The 26,184-nt window shown below is 41.3% G+C and overlaps 1 protein-coding gene across 2 annotated transcripts; it reads right to left on the minus strand.

Moving 5' to 3' along the window:
• Positions 1–1,415: 1,415 nt before the first annotated feature.
• Positions 1,416–25,618, minus strand: LOC144754016 (uncharacterized). Of its 2 annotated transcripts, none has more exons than XM_078641532.1 (2): positions 25,540–25,618; positions 1,416–4,723 (listed from the first exon to the last, which is right to left on the minus strand). In XM_078641532.1, the coding sequence occupies exon 2, from the start codon at positions 4,667–4,669 to the stop codon at positions 3,344–3,346; it is 1,326 nt and encodes a 441-aa protein (XP_078497658.1). In that variant the 5' UTR covers positions 4,670–4,723; positions 25,540–25,618; the 3' UTR covers positions 1,416–3,343. The 2 variants fall into 2 exon arrangements, with proteins under 2 accessions (XP_078497658.1, XP_078497657.1); XM_078641531.1 differs by having other exon boundaries at positions 25,478–25,612.
• Positions 25,619–26,184: the final 566 nt, after the last annotated feature.

Consider the following 26,184-nt stretch of genomic DNA (forward strand, 5'->3'; position numbering starts at 1 on the left):
GACTGATTCTTATTATTTTACTGGCATTGTCAATAGTCACTGAAATACATAGGAGCCCTGAAAATGTTTGCTAAATAATTTTAGGATTTGCTTTTGCCTAGGGTTGTGAAAAAATTATAATCCTGTTTGTAATAGTGGTCATTACTTTCTTAATGTTGATTATGACCCGATGCTTTGTTCTTTTTGTATTCCTGCTGATAGCTTACATATACTTACTTAAATGAAATGAGTAGAATGCTCGCCTAAGCAATGAATTAGGATTTGCCTATGTAATGGCAAAAGAAGGGTCTGAGGTTCTATAATTTTGACTCCATTTTACATTCAACTCCATTTTGTGTTGCCTTTACACAGGCTGCATGATTCACAAAGTGTCTTTGCCCTTTGGACTGCAACGTGTTGAAAACCCCCTCTGTCCTTGTTTTGAAACCAATCTCGGACACCAGCTGGCCTAACTAATTCTTGTCTGGACTACTTAATCCCTGTATCAACTATCTGTTAGCCTTTAGTATTCTTCTTGTGCCGTGTTTTATCTTTTGGCCTTCGCTATTCTCTCCCTGTGTTTTCCTATTACACAACCTTTCTTTTGAAGCATACAGACATCTCCTGCCATTACTGATTGACCTATAGGTGGTGTAATTGATTGACTTATCGGGTTGGGCAAAAGCACCACTCAAGGGGGATGTTCTGGTTACATGATGCCTTGTTTTGAATGTTTTCCTATTCGCTAATATTTGGCAGATCTTGTATGTCCATATTAGGTATTTTGCATGCTTGCAAAAGCTAGGACTGCCCCTTACTTTTATGCTGAGTGTGTAACCCTAAGCATATATAAGGCCTCTGTTTTCTGTATTCCTCAGACTGCCTCATTAAGTTGCTATGGCTTCTGTGTGACGTAGTCTCACTTATTTAAGTTTAATAAAGATGTCTAGTCATGTTTCAGCTTCTGTACCAACTTCTTTGTTATCAAGTATTAGTGAGACCCCTGAGAAGGAAGATTTGATTTTCTTCAAACTGGGGGTGTGCAGGTGGTCTATATCTGTTCTCAGGGCAAAGGCATGGAAGAATCTTCTGCTCACTGTGATGCAAGCTGCCAACTTTGCTACTTTCAGAAACTCCTGAAAACATGGCTGTTCATTCGATCTTAAGTGTTGTTTTCTGGAGGGACAGGTTTTTCTTTGTTACAGTGTATTTAGCGCCAAGATGCCTCTTGAGGTGGTTGCTGTGCTTTACAAATGCCAAGTTCATTAATTCTTAACTATTAACATTTGTGACTTACGTAACATTAGTTAACATAAGAAAATGAAATACACCCCGCTACATGCACGTTTATGCTAATGAAAATAAATGTGGCCTATAACGCACCAATTACAGAATGGAGTACTAATAAACAGGCATTCACATATCTATTACATCAGTCAAAGGTTTTATTTCATATTATGACAATACTAACAGTAAAACCACATTCATGAGTCATGGTATCTTCCACCCCACCCCAAAACACACAAACACACGTGCTTGGATAGGCTCTGACCTCTAGTTGTGGTTGTCTCAATTTACTTCTGTTGGTAGTTGGACTGTACTAGGGGTAGTAAAAATAATCACAGTCTTCCCCTCCTTCATATTTAATAGATTTGAAACCAACAAAGACTATTTAATTCCTCTGGATATGTACAGATTATGGAACTCAGGACATTCTTAATTTCTGTCTGGAATGGTGTGCGCCCAACTTCTCTCTAGCTTGTAGTGTGTTAACCCATTGGAAGTCTTAAAAAGTATAATGTAGGTGTAATTTCAAAGAGTGCAAATGTTGCTTTTGGAAAATGGTGTGAACACAAGTTTAGTGGACCAGTGGTTTGCCTAGGCCACTCCTGATTTCTTCTTACACTTCTACCTGGGTTTGACTGTAGTGTCAGCACAGGAAAATGATGAGGGTAATAAAGGAACAGCAGATGCGTGTGAGCCACATATTTCTAATTGTGGATTTGGGCTCCATCAGACCATTTCCCAAAAGGTAAATGGAAAGAATTCGGAATGTGCTCCTGTAAAATGAATACTACAATTGGAACAATAAATCCAACAACTGGAACAAATGATTATGAAATTATTTAAAAATCTGTTGAGCTTTCTTAAAAATCTTTACGTACTGCAGTGTTCAATGAAAACTGACAAGCGTAGCAGGTAGCAATACGACAAGTGGAAAAGTGTAGTCGAAGCAAAATAATAGGGAGGTTATCCCTTCCTATCCTTGACCTAACCTTGAAAACCACTTTCTTCTGCCCATGACACTAGTGAGTGTTTCCACTGTGTTTATCTACTTTTGAAGGCAGCAAGTCTGTGAACTGCGCACAAGTCCACCCCAGCCCTAAAATTGAGGTTGTGTAAATTCCAACATACTGGCAGAATATTCAGATTTCATGTTTCACTGTTTAAAAATGCCATTTGTAAAGACAACATTTTAAATCCTGATTATGTTGAATGTTTAACGAAAATTATTTATTTTATTTTTTTATTTTGTATTTTTTATTTTTTTATGTTGAATGGAGTTTGGGAGGTTGACAATAGTAGACCCATGTTTGGTGCACCTAATTTAGCGTTGATTTTGAACATGCTCGAGAATTGCTCCATTTGAGACTAACTATGGGCATGAAACTACTCGGGATCAATGATGAAAGGGCTGACTGTACAACAGGAAACAGCATATTGCAAAGCAGGTTTCCATAAAATAACATGATTAACATAGACGATTTTCACAATAAATAACAAATTGATCGACGCGGTTTCTTTTTAGAACCAATTCCCTTTCTCAACAAATGTGCATATGTTGTTTTAACTGCAGCATCAACAGGAACATTTACAAAAAAAATTATTTTCTTCAATGAAGCAGCTGCTTTCGCGAGCAGTCGGGACTGCTACCCACTTTGCCATAAACAGTGGAGTCTTTTGTGTAGGACACTTGCAGAAGGACCCTCTGACTTCAAAAGCGGACCTTCTAAGAACCTGAGACTAAACAATCTTGTTAAAGTTATTTGAGCAATACTTTTTGTATAGAGTAGCAGGTGAATTTCATCATTTCTGGTTGCTCAGCAGATGAATGAAGGATGTTGGCTGGCAAACTCCACAGGAGTTAGCACCTTATGCAAATCAATATTGTTGAGTGACAGCCCAGGTAAGCCAAAAGGACAAGTATCGATTTAGCAATGTTCCCTTGTCGCCCTAACCCGACCGTACACTTAATCTTGTCTTCCTCGTAGCGCAGCCTCAGAGCATTACTCTTTTCCACAGGCATCCAAGGTGGTGCTTCACAGGAACAAATGGATAGTGGTCAGTAATCTCCACCTGCCCTTCAGGTGCCTGCAGTTTTATTCAAGAACTTATTCCTTTCAAGCACCTTGTTAACATTTTCAATCAATGGGATCATGTACTTTCTGATGGTTGGATCTTCAATGAGGGATGCTCTAGGCAAAGCAGGCTGAAGAGGATCTCTGCAGTGGTATACAAGTGCAACATTGAGTGGAACATGCTGACTGCTCTTGTAAGCCTTTAGAACAGAGTGTACTGATATCTGAACCACCTTTCGGGGATTGAGGATCATTTTTCTGGCGTTAAAGTAGTCTTCCCTATCAGGCTCCCTGTGAATATGCTTCAGGATATCCACGCCGGGCACAGCCTCCCAAGACGATGTGTTGAACCCGTCAATCGGGCTGAACACGCCTTTTGGAAAGATGTGGTTTTCAAAAAGAAATGCCCCAACATCTGGATTTTGCTTCTGAAGAGCGTCCATCATACTCGTCCAATCAGGGTGTTTGAAGGGCAGGATTATTTCGTCCAGGTCGATGAGTATCACATACTTGCTCCGGTACATATTCCTGTACATACAGTCGTTTAGGGTGACCAACTGTCCATAGTACCCAATATCCTTGGCGTCCATTGAGTGGTGCCAAGCATTTGCTGGAGTTACGTACTTTTCGATGGCCCAAAGTACCACCTCTACAATCCCTTCAGCAACGTAATATTGCAAAAGTCTTTCTATCGAATGGCTACAATTATTTTTATAGATTGTGACCCTCCCGGCCCCCAGCAGTTTATACATCTCTATTGCCTGGGTGAACTGTAAGACATTGTCATAATTTGCAAACATGGTGGAAATGCACACAGTAAAATTCACATACAGTGATGTTGATGGCTGTAGGTTCTGTATTGCAAACACAGAAAGTTCATCTATAGACGCATGCTGGATTGGATCGATTGCGATATATTTGGGGTGACAGTTTATTGGTTCTGAACAAAGGATATCGGTTGTGACATAAGGGAAACCGAATCGATCGCTATGCATGTCTAAGACCGCCTTTACTACGTAGACATTGTTGTTTGTTGTGCAGGGAATGAAGCAATAAAGTTGTTTCTCATATTCGTGAACAATAGCGATTGTGCGAATGTTGTTCCCGTCCCTATGATCTTGATATGGCGCGATGATGAAAGTCCTGTTGTTTCTTAATTTAGTTATTGTATTCCCTGAAACACTCACATTGGGAGAGGGGAAAGGCTCTTGCCAAAAATGAACATGTTCTCTTTTAATCCAATAGTAGTTCTTTGAGTACAAAACCACTGTTAAACAAGCAATTGCAAATATGCTCAAAGATACCCAGATTTTTTTTTTGCACCACATCATTCTTTAGAGCATAAACTGTAATCCAGGTCTTCTAAATGATCCAGAAGGTGGAATCTAAGGGAGAAAACAGATAGAAAAAGAAATTATTTCTTTCACATTAACATCATGCAATTACACATTACAGATCATAAAAACAACGCTAAACACTGCACCAACATACAAGAGAAGGGACTTTGGCACAGTCAATGAAAAATCATTGTGTTTCAACAATAAAAGAACAAGGATTGGCAAAGCCAATAGGACTGGTGCCAGCCTTTTTGGCAATTTTTTTGTTTTGTCACAGCTTTTGCAAAACTTTGTTGTTTTAGGAAACACTGTGCCCTCTTCTATCTACACAAAAACATTGACTAAAGGAAAAATGTTGTCTTGGGCCCCAAAAAGCACATATTGCTATAGTACACCCTAGCACTGAAGGGAACTTATTGTGCTCCTTGTGAAAGAAAAGCAAGCAGTAACTCACAGTGAAGTCAACGAATGGCTAAAGTTGGCTGAGGCATTGCCCCTTGATGCATACTGGAGTGGCTGGAAGAAAATGTGTTTTACAGAACCACAGACTGACTGACCCTGCAGATATTTGTATTATGCAAATAACAACCTACTATAGGTAACTATGTTATACAAATAATTTTAGCAAATCAAAAAGTCTTGGCTAACACAGGTATAAAAAAAGACAATAGGTCAGGCACTAGCTGCCAGGAGCGTGCCTTTGGGGAAAAAGGCGAGGAAGAGAGCTAGAAAAAAAAGAAAGAAAAAAAGGAGGAAGCCAAAAAAATAAAAGAAAGAAGGGAGGCAAGAAGGAAAAAGAAACATTGGTAAATGCATTAGCTTTCGCTTATGTGATAAATGATAAACTGTTTTTTGTAAGTTGTAGCTTTCTAAGTAGTTGTACAATATAAGTTACAAAAAGCCTGTTAAGTGTTAAGACTTGTTTATTAAAAAAGGCAATATATTGTGCTGTTACTAGTGGTATAGTGTGGGTAAGTAATAGCAACATTTTGAAAACTGAAATGAAAGAGGAAAATAATAGAATTAATTGATGTAATAGCAATATCATGTGTTTGGAGGAGTTCTGACAACTTTTGGGCCCAGTGCCGCTGCACCTGCTGCCCCATTCAAATCGTGCCCCAGTGCCTGCAAGATAACTGTATTTGTGACTGCCTGTTTAGTAGTAATATATAACAATATTAGAGGAGTTCTGATAACTTTTGATCCCGGTGCGACTGCACCCGCTGCACCATTCAAATCATGACCCTGTTGTCTGCAAGGTAACTGAACATGTGACTGCCTGTTTAGTAGTAAAATATAGCAAGATTAGGTGTTTAGAGGGGTTCCTAGGTCTTTTGGTCCTTGTTCCACTGCCCCTGCTGCACCATTGAAATCATGACCCTGTTGTCTGCAAGGTAACTGCAATTGTGACTGGCTGTTTAGTAGTAAAATATAGCAATATTATGTGTTTAGAGGAGTTCTGACAAATGTTAGGCCTGGTGCAACTGCACCTGCTGCATCATTCAAATCATGACCCTGTTGTTTGCAAGGTATCGGCACTTGTGACTGACTGTTTAGTAGTAAAATTTAGCAATACTATGGGGCCCATTAGGATGGCGGGCGGATTGCCCCCGCCAGGCCGGGAGTAACCACCACCGGCCTGGCGGGGGCAATCCGCCCGCCATCTGTCCCGGAATGATTCCCCGCCATATTAGTATGGCTGGGGGGTCCGCGGCGGACGGAAAGACCGCTTTTCCGCCCCGGTCGCAAGGCGAACGGGGCGGAAAAGGTTTAATATGGTGGCAGTGTCTATCAGACACCCCCAGCCATATTAGCATGGGCATTTTCCAATGCCTTTCCGTGGCGGCAAAGCCGCCACGGAAAGGCATGCAGAGACACCCTGCGGGGGTCCGTTGCGGGCCCCCAGGGACTCCGGGGAGGGTGGGGGGTGCACATGGGGGTACCTATGGTTCCCTCCAGCATTACAAAGTACAACGTGGCTGGCACCGCACGGTGTCCGTCACATTGTGCTTTGTACTGCACAATATGTATCTCTAGCATTGCGGCGGCCGGTGCTTTCAGCACCGCCCGACGCAATGCTAAAGATACAGGATGCGCCCGCCACTGTGGCGGGCGCATCCTAATACCCCCAACGGGACCCCCGCCCTTTTGGCGGGGGGTCCCTACACACAACAGGATGCGCCCGCCATCCTAATGGGCCCCTAAGTGTTTAGTGGGGTCCCTAGAGCTTTTGTCCATACTGCCACTGCACCTGCTGCACCATTCAAATGATGTCCCTTTAACTGCAAAGTATCTGCAATTGTGACTGCCAGTATAGAAATAAAACATAGCAACATCAGGTGTGTAGAGGAGTTCGGACCACTTTTGGGCCAAGTGCCACTGCACCTGCTGCACCATTTAATTCATGACTTTGTGGTCTGTAAGGAAACTGCACTTGTGACTTCCTATTTAGTAGTAAAATAAAGCAATATTAGGTGTTTAGTGGGGTGCCTAGAGCTGTTGTTGCTGGTGTCACTACACCTGCTGCACCATTGAAATCATTACCCTAGTGCATGCAAGGTAACTGCAATTGTGACTGCCTGTTTCGTGTCCAATTTTTAGCAATAATCTGGATTTAGTGGGGTCCCTAGAGGTTTTGGCTACGTTGCCACCCTGTTAACTGCAAGGTAGCTGAAATTGTGAATGCCTGGTTAGTAGTGAAATATAGCAATATTATGTGTCCAGAGAAGTTCTGACAACTATTGGACCCAGTGCTGCTGCACCTGTTGCACCATTGAAATTATGACCCTTGTTGTCTGCAAGGTAACTGCACTTGTGAGTGCCTGTTTAGTAGTAAAATTTGCAATATTAGGTGTCTAGTGGGGTGCCTTGAGCTTTTGGTCCCGGTGTCACTGCACCTGCTGCACCTTTGAAAACATGACCCTTTTTTCCATTGACTGTACTTTGACCCTTGTGGATTAAGATGCCATGCTTAGAGAGTTCAACAGAATCAGAGCATAAGCAATTTGAGAGAGCGCGGGGGTGGGGGGGTAATGGTTAGAGCAAGTGAAAAGAAAGAAACAGAACATGAAAAAGTGAGTGTATGGGGACAGAGGGAGGCAGACAGACAGACAGATGGGAGAGCATTGGATGGCAGGGAGGAAGAGAAAGAAAAGACGAAATAAGGAGATAGAAGGCAGAGGAAAAAAGTTGAGATAGAGACGAAAGACGCTGAGAAGGGAGTGAGAGGAAGAGACAGAGATAGTGAGAAGAGTGAAAAAAATCACAGAGAGAAATGTTGACCGGCAGATAAGTCTTAGAAATATTAAGAAAGATCTCACTAGAGTAGATAGGCTGGGAAAGAGCTGAGACAACCCTCGAGTCTCTGTTCTGCATTTTTACACAACTTTTCATCTCATGTGGGGGAAAAGGGATGTAAGGAGGCAAGGGAACCCCATCCTTTTACCCCCAGTGTGCCCTGCACTCGGACACTCGCTGAGAGCAAGAGAACACCGCCCCACCTCCCAGGTGTCCTAAAGATTCACACCAGCTGTGCCCATAAATTGGTGACAAATCACACTGAGGGAATCAGCTAAGTCTCTAGAGGAGGAAGAAAGAAAAAGAAAGAAAGAAAGAAAAAGAAAGAAAAAGAAAGAAAGAAAAAGAAAGAAAGAAAGCAAGAAAGAAAGAAAGAAAGAAAGAAAGAAAGCAAGAAAGAAAGAAAGAAAGAAAGAAAGAAAGAAAGAAAGAAAGAAAGAAAGAAAGAAAGAAAGAAAGAAAGAAAGAAAGAAAGAAAGAAAGAAAGAAAGAAAGAAAGAAAGGAAGAAAGAATCAAAGAAAGAAAGAAGGAAAGAAAGAAAGGAAGAAAGAAAGAAAGAATCAAAGAAAGAAAGAAAGCATGAATAACAGAAAGAAGACAGACAGGATTTTAAAGATAGAGCACCCTCATGAGTTCAAATTCAGAGTTCATGTGAGTAGCTGGTATGATATGAAAAAGCAGCAGTGATATAAATAAACAAAGGCCACATCAAAATAAGTTTACAACAGCATTGGCAGGAGACAGGAACTGATATATCTGGAGTGAGCTTTGTGCTCTCGTCTGGGAGATCTACAAACAAAGGCAACACTAAAATAAAGATAAAGTAAAAAGAATAACACTGACCGTGAAGAGAAACCCCTTTTGTGCGGCTGTGGAATGGCTAAATGCAGACACTCAAAATTAAGTTAGCCAGTGGCGGAGGCAGGCTGAGCCAGCCCATGCCTGATGCTGTAGTGAGCGGAAGTAAACTGTGAATGCCTCAAGAAGAGACCAATAGAGGAAGAGAGATGGTGGAAAACCCCTGTAAGTATATTATACAAGTCATTGTAGTAAAATCAAAAGGTATTGACTAACACCAGACCTTTAAAGTTACTGGACCGGATTTAAATGCTTCATAAAAAGAAGGAAAAATAAAGTAAAGATTGAGGTATTCACATTTCTGACTGTAAATTCCTCAATATGGTAACCTGAAGGTTGCACAGTATACCTGTCTGGTTCTGTTTGCTAATTGCTTCAGAATTGTGCTGTGTCAGATAACTGAGTTTTGAGTGATAAACAGTGTTTGGAAATACTGAGGTGGGGAAGAATAACAATTATCACATTCTTTGATAACAGTTCATTTCTAAAAAAATTCAAATTCCATGAAGTGAACTGCTCACAGGCTGGGATAGGAATTATGTTGCCTTACCTGTTCTACCTCCATTCTTTTGGCCCGCCCTAATTTTTTCTGGACTTTGGGCCTGATTAGATGGCGGTAAGACAGGCAATGTCAGGACGCCTGCAGGTCTGCCCGCTGCATTAGGATGTGGAGGCATCTTGCGGAGAGAAGATCAGCCACGCATCCGACGGGCTCAAGGTGCCGGTCGGAGGGACAGTAATCCCTACAATACGGACGGTGCCTGTTCAGGCACCGCCGTAGGGATTACAATGTCCAATCTGCCTGTGCTTTCATGGCGGTCCACCCGCCATGAAAAGGCAGGCAGAAAGTGACTTTGGGACCCTCCGCTATGTGGACCGACATCCCTGCACTCGGTGGTAGGCACCGCATGGTGCCTGCAGGGATGTTTCAAAACATGTCTCTTAGAGGTGAGGCGTGTGCTGCAGCCCTTTTCCGGGCCGCAATACAAGCCTCAATGCTAAGAGGCATGTTTCTGACTGCCGTAATTTGTCTGGCCGGACCGCCGACTCCCTGCATGCCATCCCGTTCCCGACACGACGGCGGTCGTATGACCTCCATCATAATCAGCCCCTATGTTTTCATCAGCAAGTGACGAGATAGAGGAGAAGAGAAGAGGGGAGAAGGACAGGATTTTGAATGGTCCACATCCCTACCAGCTACTGACAATCATACATTACACTGGATGTAGGACATTACAACACATGCTTTTACCACGCATGCCTTTACATCGCAGTTTTTACAACGCATGCTGTTACAACGCATAGCGCTAAGGGGCGCTGGATAGTGAATAGTTTAATTTACTATTCCAACTCCAGTCCCCGTGTAGGGAAGGTGTTGGATAGTAAATTAAATCTATTCCCTATCCTAGATCGCCCCCAGCGCAATGCGTTGTAATGGTTTGCGTTGTAAAAGTTGCGATGTAAAAGCATTGCGTGGTAAAAGTTGCGTTGTAAAGGATGTTTCCCATTACACTCTTTCCTTCTTCCTGGCAAATCTGACTGTCAGCAGACTGTGGTTGTTAGACCTGGTTGCTGAAGAATCTGCTCTTTATGGAGACATGACCCACAACTAATTCCCGGGCTCCTTGAGTGGATGGGTCATAGTATTCTACCACCGCTCTTCCATAGCCAAAAGATTGACGAAGAGGTGGAGAAGGAGAAGAAGAAGAAGAAAGAGGTAAACCTACTCTGTTCTGATCCAGAAGAAAAAACTAATTCCAGTGGTCTTTGAGTAGATGTGTCATATTATCCTATCATACAAGGGTTAAAAATCAGAACAAGTAGAAGTAGAAAAAAAGAAGGAGTAGAAGGAAAAGAAGTTAAAGAAAAAGAAAAGTGGGCCTAGGAGCTGGAAGTGAGCTCACCTTCTTTTCCCTCTCTCCACAACATTCCCTATCTAGCATACCAGTGTTTCTTTTTAACTCTTAGGCTGCATGGCCACTCTTTCCCTCCACAGGAAACTACTCACTGTTTGTACAAGAGTGTAACCAGGGCTCATAGTTGTACCAATATAAACCTTAGCATTTGCTGAAAAGCCACAAAAGGTGCATTCACTGCTGCTCGTCCTGCCCATCAGCATAATGTACTGTCATTGTTTCACACCACTTGATAACTAATAAGGGTCTGCCAGCGGCCCTCATCCTCCTGGACCTCTCCGCGGCCTTCGACACTGTCTGCCACCGTACCCTAGTACAGCGCCTCAGCAACGTCGGAATCCAGGAGAAGGCACTGGAGTGGATCATCTCCTTCCTCGCCGGAAGGACACAGAGAGTCCGCCTCCCCCCGTTCAGATCGGAGGCCATCAAAGTCATCTGCGGCGTTCCTCAAGGCTCCTCGCTCAGCCCAACACTCTTCAACGTCTACATGAGCCCCCTCGCAGCCATCGCACGCCAGCACAACCTTAACATCATCTCCTACGCCGACGACACCCAGCTGATCCTCTCCCTCACCAACGACCCCGCCACCGCCAGAGCCAACCTGCACGAAGGGATGACAGACGTAGCCAAATGGATGTCGAACAGCCGCCTGAAACTGAACTCGGACAAGACGGAAGTCCTCATCCTGGGATCCTCACCCTCCGCCTGGGACGACTCCTGGTGGCCCCCCGCCCTGGGCAGCGCACCCAAACCAACAGACCACGCACGCAACCTGGGCTTCATCCTGGACTCCTCCCTCTCCATGACCAGACAAGTCAACGCCATCTCCTCGTCGTGCTTCAACATCCTGCGCATGCTACGTAAGATCTTCCGATGGATCCCCACCGAGACCAGGAATACGGTCACCCAGGCCCTCGTCACCAGCCGTCTGGACTACGGCAACTCCCTCTACGCCGGAACCACCGCCAAACTCCAGAAGAGACTCCAGCGGATCCAGAACACCTCAGCACGACTCATCCTGGACATCCCCCGCCGCAGCCACATCTCCGGACACCTGAGAGACCTGCACTGGCTCCCGGTCAACAAGAGAATCACCTTCCGGCTCCTCACCCACGCACACAAAGCCCTACACAACCAAGGACCAGGATACCTCAACAGCCGCCTCAACTTCTACGCTCCCAAACGCCAGCTTCGATCGACCAGCCACGCCCTCGCCGCCGTCCCCCGCATCCGAAGAGCCACCACAGGAGGAAGGTCCTTCTCCTACCTGGCCGCCAAGACTTGGAACTCCCTTCCGACCCACCTCCGCCTGACCCAGGACCACCTCGCCTTCAGGAAGCAGCTCAAGACCTGGCTGTTCGAGCAGTAGCGGACCCCCTCCCCCCAGCGCCTTGAGACCCTCCGGGTGAGTAGTGCGCTATATAAATGCTCTGATTGATTGATTGATTGATTGCCACCATTCTTTATGGTATTTTAGTACTAGACTGTGGTACCAAATGTGCTATTACTTGGGGGGTGCTTTTTGACTTTCTTTTTCACAGTTTACACATTATGCGTATGTTTGCAATAATTCAAAGAATATGATTCAAACAATCTACAACGGTGAATTTTGTAAACTCCCACACTGGGTTTCTTACAAGAAGCGACTAAAGTATTTGAACAGTGTTTTCGTCCCCCCAAAAGCGAGGCAGTGACACTGTTACAATGAAGAGATGGGGGTGAGGAGGCAATGCAGTATGAACAGACCATTCCCCATTGAAGGGGGGGGGGGGGGGAGTATGTATGAACCAAACACATAATTTGACACAGCAACAGAAATGAAAGCTACAGAGGGGAATGAGCTTGTGCATGCTCAGTGGCTGGCCTGGCTGCTTGGGAGGCCGGTGCACCGCTTTGAGTGTCCAGTCAGAGAGCCCATGCTGCCCCCCCGGCTCACCTAAAGCTATGGCTAGTCTGGTGTCACATCACACTTCCCACTTTGCTACAGGCCTGCTGATTTGCAACTACTTAAGTCTGTTTTTAGGTTCTGTAGCAGGACCACTCCTGTGCTCTCCTTTTTTCATTCTAGTGCTTGCTTTCAGGAAACTATTTTTCTTTCAGCATTCCACAAGAGTGTTTGTGTATTAGTCTTTTCTTCCTCATGTGCTACTTTCCCCCCTCAAATACCAACCCAGTGTGCTCATGTCTTCTCCTCTCCATTATACGAGTTAAGGGCGTAATTCTAATCTCTCTATAAACTCGCTATTATGACCTTAGTTCTTCCCCACTAAGCTTTTTAAAACCTTTTTCGCCTTCCTCCCGCCTAATGCTTCTCTGATGTTCTTTTCTACTCCCTGCTGCTCCCCTCGCATTGACTTCACCCACCTGTTCCTCCGATGCTCCCCCGCCCCTTGTGCTGCTCCTCCACTAGTGCAGAGGATTGTCTCCAAACTGCTTTCTACCATTTTATGTTTCTGCTTCTCGCACTGCGGGAAAGCAGAACAGAAGGTTTTGGTTGTGGGTGGAGAGTGGGCGGGCTGCTCTGAGAGCAGGGAAGGAGTGGTCTGCCCACTCCTGAGGGAGCAATGACTGTTTGGTAGGCCCTCTGGGGCCCCACAAACAAGTCATGCACACTCTGCCCTTTCTCCATGCACCTCCCCGTGAGCCCCTGGCTGGGCGGCGTCCCCAACAATCACAAAGCTGCCATTACAGCGTTGTGATTGGCTTAGGGGAGGTGAGGGAGGCTGCCTGATCCCTGTTCTTGCCGGAGGCAGGAGAGCAGGAGCAGGCGGCAAGCAGGACTGGTGTCGAGAAAACACGGGACACCGCCGGCAGACAGGTCGTTTAAAAAAATTATATTACTAACCTCTCCTCCCTCTTCCCCGCACGACCCCCCGCCCGCAATTATTATTGGCCGCGACTGGGTTTCATTTATTAAACTAATAGCGAATAATATAATATTCGCTATTGTTAGAATAAAGTATTGACAAAAAATGAGGCGAGCAAGCCCCCATCGCCGTCCATAAGGACAAGCTGCTTCTATTCCTGCCACTGATTTTGTCGCTTCCGGCGCTACGTGTCGCAAAGGCAGTGCTAGGGGCATGCCAGAGGTTGCAGCAGCGACCTCTGGCAACCCCTAAATGATGTCCATGCTTCCATACTTCTGAGAAAAATCATAAGAGAAAACCATTTTCTCTCAAATAGGATTAATAAATGTGCTTTTATGGATATTTATTGTATTCGAATAAAGATTTTGAATTGAATTGATTAATAAAATCCTAGCAGAGCTCAACGTTATCAACATCGTAAACTCACCAACACATGATTTATTTTGTAACTAAAATCTGTCAGTGCTTATACGTGCTCCTTTTTGGGACCCTCAAAACCTTGTATTCATTACAATGCATTTCAAGAAGGACCATGACCCCTAGTCCTTTAAAGGCTGCAACAACATGTAGTCTTATTATTGATGCATTCGTTAAAATGATCCTACAGCAATTCGAACAACAGATAGCTCAATGTGTTTTCTTGGAGCACACATCTTTTTCGAATCTTATCCAGCGGGAAGAAGTTAATTGGAAGGAACCACTGCCAATGTGTTCTGAGGGATGGACCCTCTCGATTGCGAGGAAGTCTAAGCCCCTCTTATTTTTAACGTGGTTGGACAAGAGATGCTGATGCTTAGGGTCACACCTTAAAGCCTAAAGGGATATCTCGAGGATTCTAAAGTAATGATGATCTCTCTGCTGCAGCCAATAGCGATTAGTGGGGTGAAAGGGTGATGACCACTGTCTGCTATTTCTGGAGACAACAGTGTTGGGCTGCAGGTGCCAATAGGTTCTAAGAAGGTCGGGATGTTTTCTTTAGGTATGCAGACAACTTGGGTGGCAGTTTCTGTGCTGCAGGTTTCGGGGGTTGAAAGTCTATGTGCCGCAGGTACCAGGAATGTCATTCTCTTTGCCTCAGAGACTGGGTGTATAGATTGGCAGTGTGGCAGGGCTAAGGTGAGATCAGGCATCTTTTGACCTCAAACAGGGTCGGTGCCCTTGGGGACTGACCCGGGAATTTACCTTCCAATAAGAGCTGGATGTTTCGCAAGCTCTAACAGATTTTTAGTAGGCCTCTGTGAAATTTCTGTTTTGGTCATGTAATTTACATATGCTCAATATTTTGCTTCATGCAAATTATGGCAAATTTCCAACATTGCACAAGTATGAAATTTCACACACTTTCTTGCAGCAGGAAATGTTTTGCTTAAGACTGGTTCAAGCAGAATGGGTGTTTTGCGAGACACATTTTCACCTCAGACCTCTACCCAAACTGAATGCTTGTGCAGGTGTGCACAAGCATTCAGTTTTCGTTCAAGGCACCCAAAGTCTATTTTTCGACAATGTATATGTAAAATTTTACAGAAATTCTGAGTATAATAACAAAATAATTAAGTGATTTTGCAGACTCCTTGTCTAAATGTGTAACTGCCACTAAGCACATCAGAAACAGCAACGTCGTCCATAAGCAGCATTCTAGCTACTTATCCTGATAGGGCTTTGTTGCTACGACGATGAACAGTATTAGGTCTCCCAGAGCAGATGCCTTTATCTCTCAGTTCTCTGCCAATGTGCACTCGAATGTATGCACAGGAGAGTCCCAATCCATATGCAGGACAAAGTTGAACAAAAAATTAATTCACTACTTATTATCATTGAGCAGGCAACTTGTCTAACAACTTGGGTATCTCCAATAGTAGTGGTGCCTAAGAAGAACACAAGTCAGATTTGAATTTGTGTCGACATGAGTACCAAATTCTGCAATTGAGAGGGAAATGCATCCAGGCCCACATTTGAACGATATGATAAGCATTTTGAATTGGGCAACAGTTTTCTCAAAATTGGATCTTTGCAAAGGCTATCATCGATGTAAAATCAAGATATATCACAAGTTTTTCAAAGCATTTATGACTATTTCACTACAAAAGACTTCATTTTAGAATATGCTCAGCCGCAGAATTTTTTCAAGAGATCATAAAAAAAGTTATTAGGCCACTAAGAATTCAATGAATTATAGTGATGACATTCTAGTTTTTGGAAAAACGGAAAGTGAGCATAACCAAGTATTGAGAGCAGTGTGTCAAAAACTTCTAAAAGCAGGGCTAACATTAAGCCCAGATAAATGTGAGATTGCTATCCGAAATTAACATTTTATGGCCATATATATCAAGCAAAGGGATGCGGCCGGATCCAAAGTAAGGGGCCGATTATGATCGTGGTTTTCCCGCATCCTCCGGGTAAAGTGATTATTATGTCCTTTAGATTAGGGCAGATACAGATGACATGCACAAGGTCCTTGTTTCCTTTTCCACATAGTCAGCAAGTCTGCTCACCTGGTCTCCTTTTCCAAGGCGGCAAATGCGGGAGGATTGGTAAAATGCCAAAACGCAACTTTAGGAATTTTTCTTTTTTCTTCATTTTAAGTCCTGATTTTAAATACATTTGAGGTTTGAGAGCTTTATAGTCATTAAGCACTGTCCAGCCATGTGCCCTTTTCGCCAATGTTTCCTTGTCTTCTGTGATGGATGTCATTCTTGCTACTTTTATTACAACCTTTTTGAAACTCTGGTGAGCTATTGAGGTTGCCCAAAGGTTGGTTAGTCTCAGTCTTGTAAGAGAATCAAGCAGATACTCTCTGGCCGGTGACATGACCGTTCTCTCCATATGTGTGAGTTTAGCGTTTCTGGTTCAGTGCCTCTGATTTTATGACAGCTTTTTTATATATGCCCCCTCCTTTCCACTGATTTTTTCTGTAGACCAAATCCTAAGCATATTTGGGCGGGGCCACGTTGATCAATAGCTCTGTAAGCGCTGGTGAATATTTTATCCAGGGCCATCGCATCTCTCTCACGCATTGATTAGCTCTTATATGTTAGCATTGGTTGTAGTTTTGCTCGAAATACTTTGCTGCTGTTAGTTCGCCTTTGAGAGAATTAATAAGGAAAGCGAGGACATTCATCGGTCATCTGGAGTACGGGGTGTAAAGGTGCATTCAAAAAAAGTAAAAGATGATATAGCGTTAGCAGTAAATTTGAAGTATTTTCACGCAAATGTATACACTGAAATGGAGGTAGATGCAATTCCAGTAGGATTAGGTGCCATCTTATTGCTGCATAAAATTGGCAAAAATACCCCAAGGTTTGATTCACTGACAGAATTTTGACTCAAAAAATATCGACCTACACAAACATCGACGCTGGAATATCGAAGGTAAGTATATTGACATCCTATCTACAACAAGGCAAGTACAAAAATATTGAAACTAAAATATAGATGTTAAAAATATCGTCATTAAAAATATCGTTTTTTAAAGTTAAAAATAAATGTGTAAAATAAAGTAAATAATACTAATAAATAAAATAAACAGTTACAAATATTTAATAATGTTTACAATTAATAAATGATACATATATAATGATAGATCAATTAAACATACATAAAATATATAATATAAACTTACTTAATAACTTATAAGTAATTAAAATAATTATTACAAATGTATAAATACTATCAATTTCAAATACATCTACACATAAAATAATAACATAAAAAGTAAATAATTATTTATTAAATTAAAAAAGTTAAATATACCTTCAAAGTATAATTATTAAAATTATTAAATACTACATTATCTAAAATAATACAAACAATATTAAATATCTAAATAAATAAAGCTACTATTTAAAGTCCCCAAAAAACTACAGTAATTTAAATATTGGATAGCGTAGAAAGTAAAATTACTATTCCCACTCCCCATAAAATGCAACAGTAGGGAAAGCGTTGAATAGCACAGGGGTAAAAATGACTATTCAAACTCCAGAGAGTGCAACAGTAAGGAAAACGTTGGATAGCGGGTGAGTGAAAATAACTATTCCCACTCCAGAGAGTGCAACATTAGGGAAAGTGTTTGATAGCGTAGGGGGGTGGGTAAAAATTACTATTCCCACTCCAGTGACTGGAACAGTAGGGAAAGTGTTTGATAGCGTAGGGGTAAAAATTACTATTCCAGCTCCAGAGAGTGCAACAGTAGAGAAAGCGTTGAATAGCGGGTGGATAAAAATTACTATTCCCACTCCAGTGAGTGCAACAGTAGGGAAAGCGTTGGATAGCAGGTGGGTAAAAATTACTATTCCCACTCCAGTGAGTGCAACAGTAGGGAAAGCACTGGATAGCATAGGGGTAAAAATTACTATTCCCACACCAAAGAGTGCAACAGTAGGGAAAGCATTGGATAGTGGGAATGTAGAAAATTACTATTCCCACTCCAGGGAGCGCAACAGTAGGGAAAGCATTGGATAGAGTAGGGTAAAAATTACTATTTCCACTCCAGAGCGTGCAACAGTAAGGAAAACGTTGGATAGCGGGTGAGTAAAAATAACTATTCCCACTCCAGAGAGTGCAACATTAGGTAAAGCGTTGGATAGCGTAGGGGTAAAAATTACTATTCCCACTCCAGAGAGTGCAACATTAGGGAAAGCGTTGGATAGCGTAGGGGTAAAAATTACTATTCCCACTCCAGTGAGTGCAACATTAGGGAAAGCGTTGGATAGCGTAGGGGTAAAAATTACTATTCCCACTCCAGAGAGTGCAACATTAGGGAAAGGGTTGGATAGCATAGGGGTAAAAATTACTATTCCCACTCCAGTGACTGGAACAGTAAGGAAAGTGTTTGATAGCGTAGGGGTAAAAATTACTATTCCAGCTCCGGAGAGTGCAACAGTAGGGAAAGCGTTGGATAGCAGGTGGGTAAAAATTACTATTCCCACTCCAGTGAGTGAAACAGTAGGGAAACCACTGGATAACATAGGGGTAAAAATTACTATTCCCACTCCAAAGAGTGCAACAGTAGAGAAAGCGTTGCATAGCGGGAAGGTAAAAATTACTATTCCATCACCAGTGAGCGCAACAGTTGGGAAAGCATTGGATAGCATAGGGGTAAAAATTACTATTCCCACTCCAGAGAGTGCAACCGTAGGGAAAGCGGTGGATAGCATAGAAATTAAATATAACATACTTATAAATAATGTTTGCATTCAAAATAATTAATTTAAATTTGAAATAACTCATCATTTACAAATACCCATTAATAATTATTAAAAACATAATTACAATTAAATAATGTAGTAACAATAATTTAACAATAAATACCAATACATTTTTATTAATTAATATTAGTTACCAAATAATAAATATTGAACAATGAAATATTTTACAAAACAAAGAACATATTTATTATTAAAAATTGATTAATTGAAAAACTTTACAATCATATTAAATTTTGTACCAAAAAATACTTTTAATAAATCATTATTTACCAACTATTAAAAATGAATTGCCAATTTAAAATAAATTACTTACCAAGACAAACATTATTTACCAATTACAAACATGAATCAATTAAAAAATGTATTACCAATTAAAAAATTAATGACCAATTACAAACAATAATCAATAAAAAAATAATTACCAATTACAAACATTAATGACCAATTAAAAAATGAATTACCAATTACAAACATTAATTACCAATTTTAAAAATAAATTAACAATTAAAATAATTAATTGCCAATTAATAATAAATTACAATTGAACTAACTATCAATACCAATAAATTAAAATAAATCATTACTTAATTAAAATTAAAATACTTCCCACCCAATTCCCCTATAAACCCACTACCCGCTACAAAACTTAAATGCAAAAATTAATTAAAATTAATTTGTAATTCTTAAAAAATAATAATTAATTGAATATATTTAAATTACTTCCCACCCTATTCCCCTATAAACCCACAACCTGCTTCAGTACTAAAACATAAAATTAACTTAAAAATATCATTATTAATATATAAAAATAGTACACATATTATTTAAAACAAGTAAAATACTTAACAAAAAACATAACACATACATATTAAATACATAATAAAATACATAACTAATACAAATATCGATATTAGTAACATTGAAATTAGTAACATCCATATATTTGATATCGATATTACTAACTTCGATATTACTAAATCGATATAATAAAATTCGATATTACTTACCTTAGGGTCGATATTCTGTCCAACGATATTCTTGACCTCGATATTCTTTACCATCGATATTTCAGACTCGATATTTCTGTAGGTCGATATTACTAACACAATATTTAGACTGTGCACCCCAAGGTTTATAGTGTTACATGCCAGTAAGAGATTAACGGGTGCAGAGAAACAGTACTCTCAACCAGAAAAGGGAAGCTTGGCAGTGGTCTGGGCATGCAAGCATTACCATGACTTCTTTTTTGGAAAACCATTGGTGATAATGACAGATCGCCATGCGCTCACAGCTGTTTTTGGAAATCGAAAGGCAAAAAGACCTCTTTGGATTGAAAGATGTGGTATGAGATTAATGGACTACAATTTCAAAATAATTCATAAAACTGGAAAAGAGTATAATCCAGCTGATTATTTGTCTAGACACCCTATTGACGTAGACGAGAAGCAAATGGATGAAACAGATGAAAATATACATTACATAAATACATCAGTGGTTCCTGAGACAATATCAGAACAAGAGTTAATCCATAAATCAAACAAAGATAATACTCTGGCAGAAGTTAAAAGAATAATAAGTCTAAACAAGTGGAAGCATGTCAATGCCATGACAACATTTCAACCTGGAATATGTAAAAGAGATATTCTTGCATTTAAAAATGTACAGGCAGCGCTATCGATAACTTCTTCGGGCATTCTCATAAGACGGAACAAAATAGTCATCCCAATACTTTAGAAAGATGTGTCATTAATCTTGCACATGAAAGTCACAGAGGAATATCAGCGACAAAAACTCTGTTAAGACAAAGTGTGGTTCCAAGACTTGACAGTCAAGTAGAGAAATTATACAGCCTTATCATTTCTGTCAGTGTACAACAGGAGAAAGAAATGTTGAAGAGTTACACATGTCTAAGCTACTGGATGCAGTATGGTCTGTGTTAGCATGTGATTTTTATGGGCCATTAGACTCTGGGCAATATTTGTTTGTCCTAATTGATGAATATTTAAGATTTCCAGTTGTAAAATCAGTATCATCCACCACTACATCGGTGATACTACCTATTCTTGATTACATGTGTTCTGCCAGGGGTATACAAAAAATATTAAAGACAGATAATGGTCCACCTTTTAATGTAAAAGAGTTTGACAAGTTTCTTGAATACACTGAAGTGAAACATAGAAAGATTACTTCACTCTGGCCACAGGCAAATGCAATAGCAGAAATACTAATGGCTACTTTAAAAAAAAGTGTACAAAGGGCAAAACTAACATACATTTCTATAAACCAAGTTGTGTGTCAAGTTTTACGTGATTATGGGAACACACCTCATAGATCGACTGGGAAAAGTCCCTCAGAGTTGATGTTTGGACAGTCTAAACAAACACGCTTACCACAGATGCCTTTGAAACCTCCTAAAGAACATGCACAAATTGCAAAGAGGGATGAAATGTTAAAAAAAATGAAACATTATGCAGAACAAAGGAAATGTTTGTAGACAAGAAACTACAAAGTTGGAGATCTGATATCAGTAAGACAAAATCAGACACAAAGGTCTATGCGCAGATTTCATCCAGTTCCTACTGGGGTTGTAGGTATTAACTAAGAGGAGAAAAATATGAATTATGCCGGCATAAATCACTTAATTTCTGGAATTTTACGTTCAGCTTTGTAGAAAATACACCATTTCTGCATCGTTTTGCTGGACCGTATATTTGTGCTGGCTTTAGACATTTGTGCACTTTTATCCTGCCAACCAGTGGTACATGCCTGTGCTCCCCTTTAACACTGTTAGACTGTCGTATTCCTAATTTGTATATTTAACTCACCTATAAGTTCCTAGTATACAGTGCTAAATGTACCCAGTGCCTACAAGTTAAATGTCCCTAGTGGACTACAGCACCTATTGTGCCATTCAAAAACATTGCTTCAAGAATACCTTTGTATACTTATTCCGGTAATTGAAACACTGTATTTTTACCAGTTAAAATAAACCCTTTTGACATTTCAAAAACTCCCTTTTAAATATTAATAATTCAACCCATATTTTAAATATCATGCACCCTGCCTTGAAGCCCACAAGGCAGGATGCACAGTATTTAAAAGTAGGACATGTAAAACCTTAATGATAACATGTGATTAGCACCCAAAAGCTATTTTCCACCTGTGGGAGACCTACCTCTCCTATGCAGAAAGACAGGGTACAGAGAAATATCCTAAAACTGTATCTCGGGAATGAGACTAGCTAAAAAATTATTTAAACAACACTTTTTAATAGTTATTAACACTTCAATTAAATAGTGAAGTCTGATTTTTTAATAAACAGTAAGGACAATTAACTTTTAGAAATGTATATTTTCCCTGCCTGAAGATCCTGGAGGGTAATATGCAACTGCTTTCCAACTTTTCCCAGACAGGGATTAGTTTTTGAATAAGTGTGGCAAAGGTGTGAAATGCCTCACAGGGACTACACAGCATGAAATTTTAATTGACAAGTCAACTAACTTTAAACTTAGCAGAAAGGTGGGGGCTGAGAGCATCCTCTTTGACATTACAATGTTATGATAGGATAGGATATATCCCCCAGATTCATCAAGAACCCATTTTGCGAAAAATAACGATTCGCAATTAAGGAATAGCAAAATGCAATGCATGAAGAAATCACTTAAAAAATAGCGATTTCTTAAAATTCCTTAATTGCTACTCGCAAATTGTGAGTCGCAATTAAGGAATACCTCCCCATACATTCCTATGGGCCTAGAGGCCCGTAGGAATGAATGGGAAGACATTCTCAGTTTGCGAATCGCAATTAGCGAATCGCAAATTGAGAATGCGATTTCAAGGGTGCAGGGGTGTTCAAAGGACACCCTGTTGCACCCCTGAAATTGATCTGCGCACATATGTTGCGCACACACATGCCCTTAGGGCATGTGTGTGCGCAACATTAAACTTTGAAAAATGCACTTTAGTGCATTTTTCAAAGTTTTTGCAAATTACATAGAAGTTCAACTTCATGGTAATTTGCGAGCCCTATTAGCGAAATCGCTATTTTTTAAACTTTAATGCATTGCTTTTAAGGAATCTCATTTTGAGATTCCTTAAATGCAAACTAATTGTAATTTTGCGATTTCTTAATTTGCGATTTTTGCATTTGGGATGATGCATCCCAAATGCAAAAATACTGGTTGCAAAGGGGCAGATTCTGAGAATCTGCCCCTTTGCGAGCGGATTTTACCTTGATGCATCTATGCCCAAGTTTGTAAAGCGTTTGAATGCCGCGTCGTCTTGGCGGTGGTGTTATGGAGGTGGTACAGGCTATGTTACAGGAGCTATATTGAGGTAAACAGCCACGTTTTCAGATCTTTCCTAAAGGTTTGTAGATTTGACTGAAATCTCATGGCTGTTGGCATTTTGTTCCATAACTTTGCTGCACAGTTTGAAAAGGTTCTTCCACCCCATCTCACTCGCCTAATCCTATCAATCTGGAGAAAGCCCAGATTACTGGATTTTAGGACGCGAGCGGGGGTATAGGAAATAAAAAAAATGTGGACGTCCTTAGCCCCTCCCCCGTACAATGCTTTATGAACCAGGCATACAGCCTTGAATTCCACACGCTGCTGCACAGGGAGCCAATGCAGTGCTCTGATTCCTGCCGAGGTTTTATGACCTCTAGGTATATTTAAAACGCATTGCATATGCTGTTACTGATCTGGCTTAGGGACCCTATTTAGATCTTGCGTGGGGGAATTATTAAGAGTGTCTCCCGTCTCCCTATCCTTCGGGGCTTCAAACATCCCGGCATTCAAATCACCCCCCCTCATCCCAGCTTGATCAAGACTGTTAACAGTACTTTGACTCGGCCGATATGAGCTTGTTGAATCCTGCAGGAGTGTCAGAGCTGGCTTGACATGTCTGCCTGGTTTAGATATAACACTGGGGACACACTTGAAAGGACAGGAACGGGATTTCAAAAAATTCATGTGTATTCACTCTCCGTTTGTTAGAAAGCCCTGCTTTTATTCTACCAGACTTCTGTCTCTGGGCTTACTGGGGGTACAGTGTAAACTTCAAGCTGGATTTAGGTATTAGATGTGGTAGGACAGAAGAATTACCACAGTACACTTCCCACATATACCCCCAAGTTTAGTGTGGCCGAGGACTCACCAAAGTGGGTAGGTTTTAACTCTGGTATCTTTTACCCCATTGGTTAGGATGTGCCCAGGAGTCATTGCCACTCACTGGCTCAAGCCAGGTATAAAGTTGGCATCTTCAGACACCCACTTCAGAACACTGAGAAAGAACAGAAGAGAACTAGACCTGCTTTTTGTGACCTTAGAGGAGCCTTGAAAATCAGGGCTTGCTTCCTCTTGTACCCAGGACAAAGAGGTGGACTACAAAGGTCATAAGGCTGACTTCCTTTTCAAGCTACAGGTATAAAACACGCTACAAGAGGCCTTTCCTGCAACTGACCAGCTGACCAGTAGCAACTGGACCTAAACTGGAACCTGCTGTTGACCTCAGCCTGACACTCTGCGAGTCTCAAAGTGCCTCCCCTGAGTTCCACAGGGACTATAGAAGTGTATTCATGTGGTGGACTGAGACTTGAAAAACTGTGGGCCCAATTTATAATTTTATGGATGGAGTAATCTCTGTGGGCCTGGCGGAAAACTTATCAGCCAGACCGAGACAACTGGAACCGCCAAATTTAGAAATGACAGTTAAGCTGACCATCATACATAAAGCTTTGCCAGGAACCATCGCCACAGCAGTTCCTGTCAATGCTTTTTGAAGTTTGGTGCATGGCTCCCTCAACATGAGGGAACTGTACATCAAACTGATTTCTGTTTTATTTACCAATAGAAAATTGTGAAGCGGGATTTTTAATGGTTGAAAATATGGAAGAGTATACTTCGCTCGCCATAGGAGTAGTCTCCCATGGTGAGCGGAGCATTTAACAGTTTTCACTGCTCCTTACCGCCAAGGTTTTCCTGGAGGTTGCAGGAACTGAAAATTGACCTCTAATCCACCCTTGTAAATTAGGTAGACATAGTTAGAGATCTGCCATTGACGGCTCGACTCCGTAGGCAGAGCAGTCTCCACTGTGCTTACACTAAAGTCCGCCCACATATAAATCTGACGAGCAGACCACAGTCTTGGTGCTATGAACACTCCTTTGCTGTTGAGACGGAGTATACATAACACCACGATGTAAATATATCCCTAAATCAGACGGTAAAACCAGGCTGAACCTTGTTGCTATTGCTGTTAGGTCCCAGTCTATTGCGACCACTGAATATTATTGAAGCAGTGTGCTTCTTGATGCCCCTTGCCTCAAATCTTTAAAATTAATCTCTCTGGTTCCCCTTATTGGATTTTTGTCATTTTGATTTTATTGTGTTTGCTACATTTTACTCTATTTTTGTATTAGGTTTAGGATTTTTATTATTTTGAATTTGAATATTTACACATCACCCTAAGCTAAGCCTGTCTGCTTTACAGTGCACTTGTAATCGTAGGCGTCCGTGTGCAAATAGCGCCTACATAGGAATAAAATGGAGAAAAGACATTTGGTCCATTGCACACATATATTTTTGAACCTTGCATGTTTCTAGAGGCATCGTCCATGTAACATTTGAGCACAGATCAGAAAGACTGGTAATCACCTGGTTAGCACCACCTGCCTGGAGCACCATTCATGTTTTATACGGTTGACAACGCTCTGTACCTTTATCATAAGAGCAGGCCCGCCTCAGCAAGGAAAAATTCCGCGTGAACTTGAAATGCCATGGTAAACCATTGCCTGGGAGAGAAGGAAAGAATACGTTAAAGACCTCTTGTACGATTACAGTACTGTAGCATTTCAGATATGTATGTTACAGATTTAAATAACTCTCAATGGAAACATCACTAATTTTAAACTTCAGTGAAAACAACAGCATTTAATTAGTGCAAAACATATTGTTTTCCGTAATGTCACACCTTATTACTAGAAACAACTTCATAAAACATGAATTCCCCTTATATCCATGCAGAGCCTGAGTCAGCTGCACAATTACCCTGCTACTTCAGACCATGAAGGAGGCTATTGGCTGACAACTTGATATCAAACTATGCACGACTTGATAGTCAGAAATGCTGCTTTAAACTCTCTTACCTGCCAGCCTGCACTGCTACTGGCTTCGCAGTGTTGGCTCGGTGCAGTGAGAACCATTGAAACAAGCACTGGCAAAGCCAATAGGTCTCAGCAATCCAATAGCAATTGGGGTTTTCAATGTCTTTTAACCATGCTGAATACCAGCATGGCTGCTGTTGAGCATGACTGAAGGTCATTTTAAAATGCTAAGCATATGGCGGTCACTCCAGTTTCTTC

The sequence above is a fragment of the Lissotriton helveticus genome, chromosome 5_1 (genome assembly GCF_964261635.1).
Source record: "Lissotriton helveticus chromosome 5_1, aLisHel1.1, whole genome shotgun sequence".
In the NCBI taxonomy this organism is placed as follows: domain Eukaryota; kingdom Metazoa; phylum Chordata; class Amphibia; order Caudata; family Salamandridae; genus Lissotriton; species Lissotriton helveticus.

What these genes read in the sequence shown, in the direction of transcription:
- LOC144754016 (XM_078641532.1), bottom strand. Translation starts at nt 4,669, where the DNA reads ATGATGTGGTGCAAAAAAAAAATCTGGGTATCTTTGAGCATATTTGCA.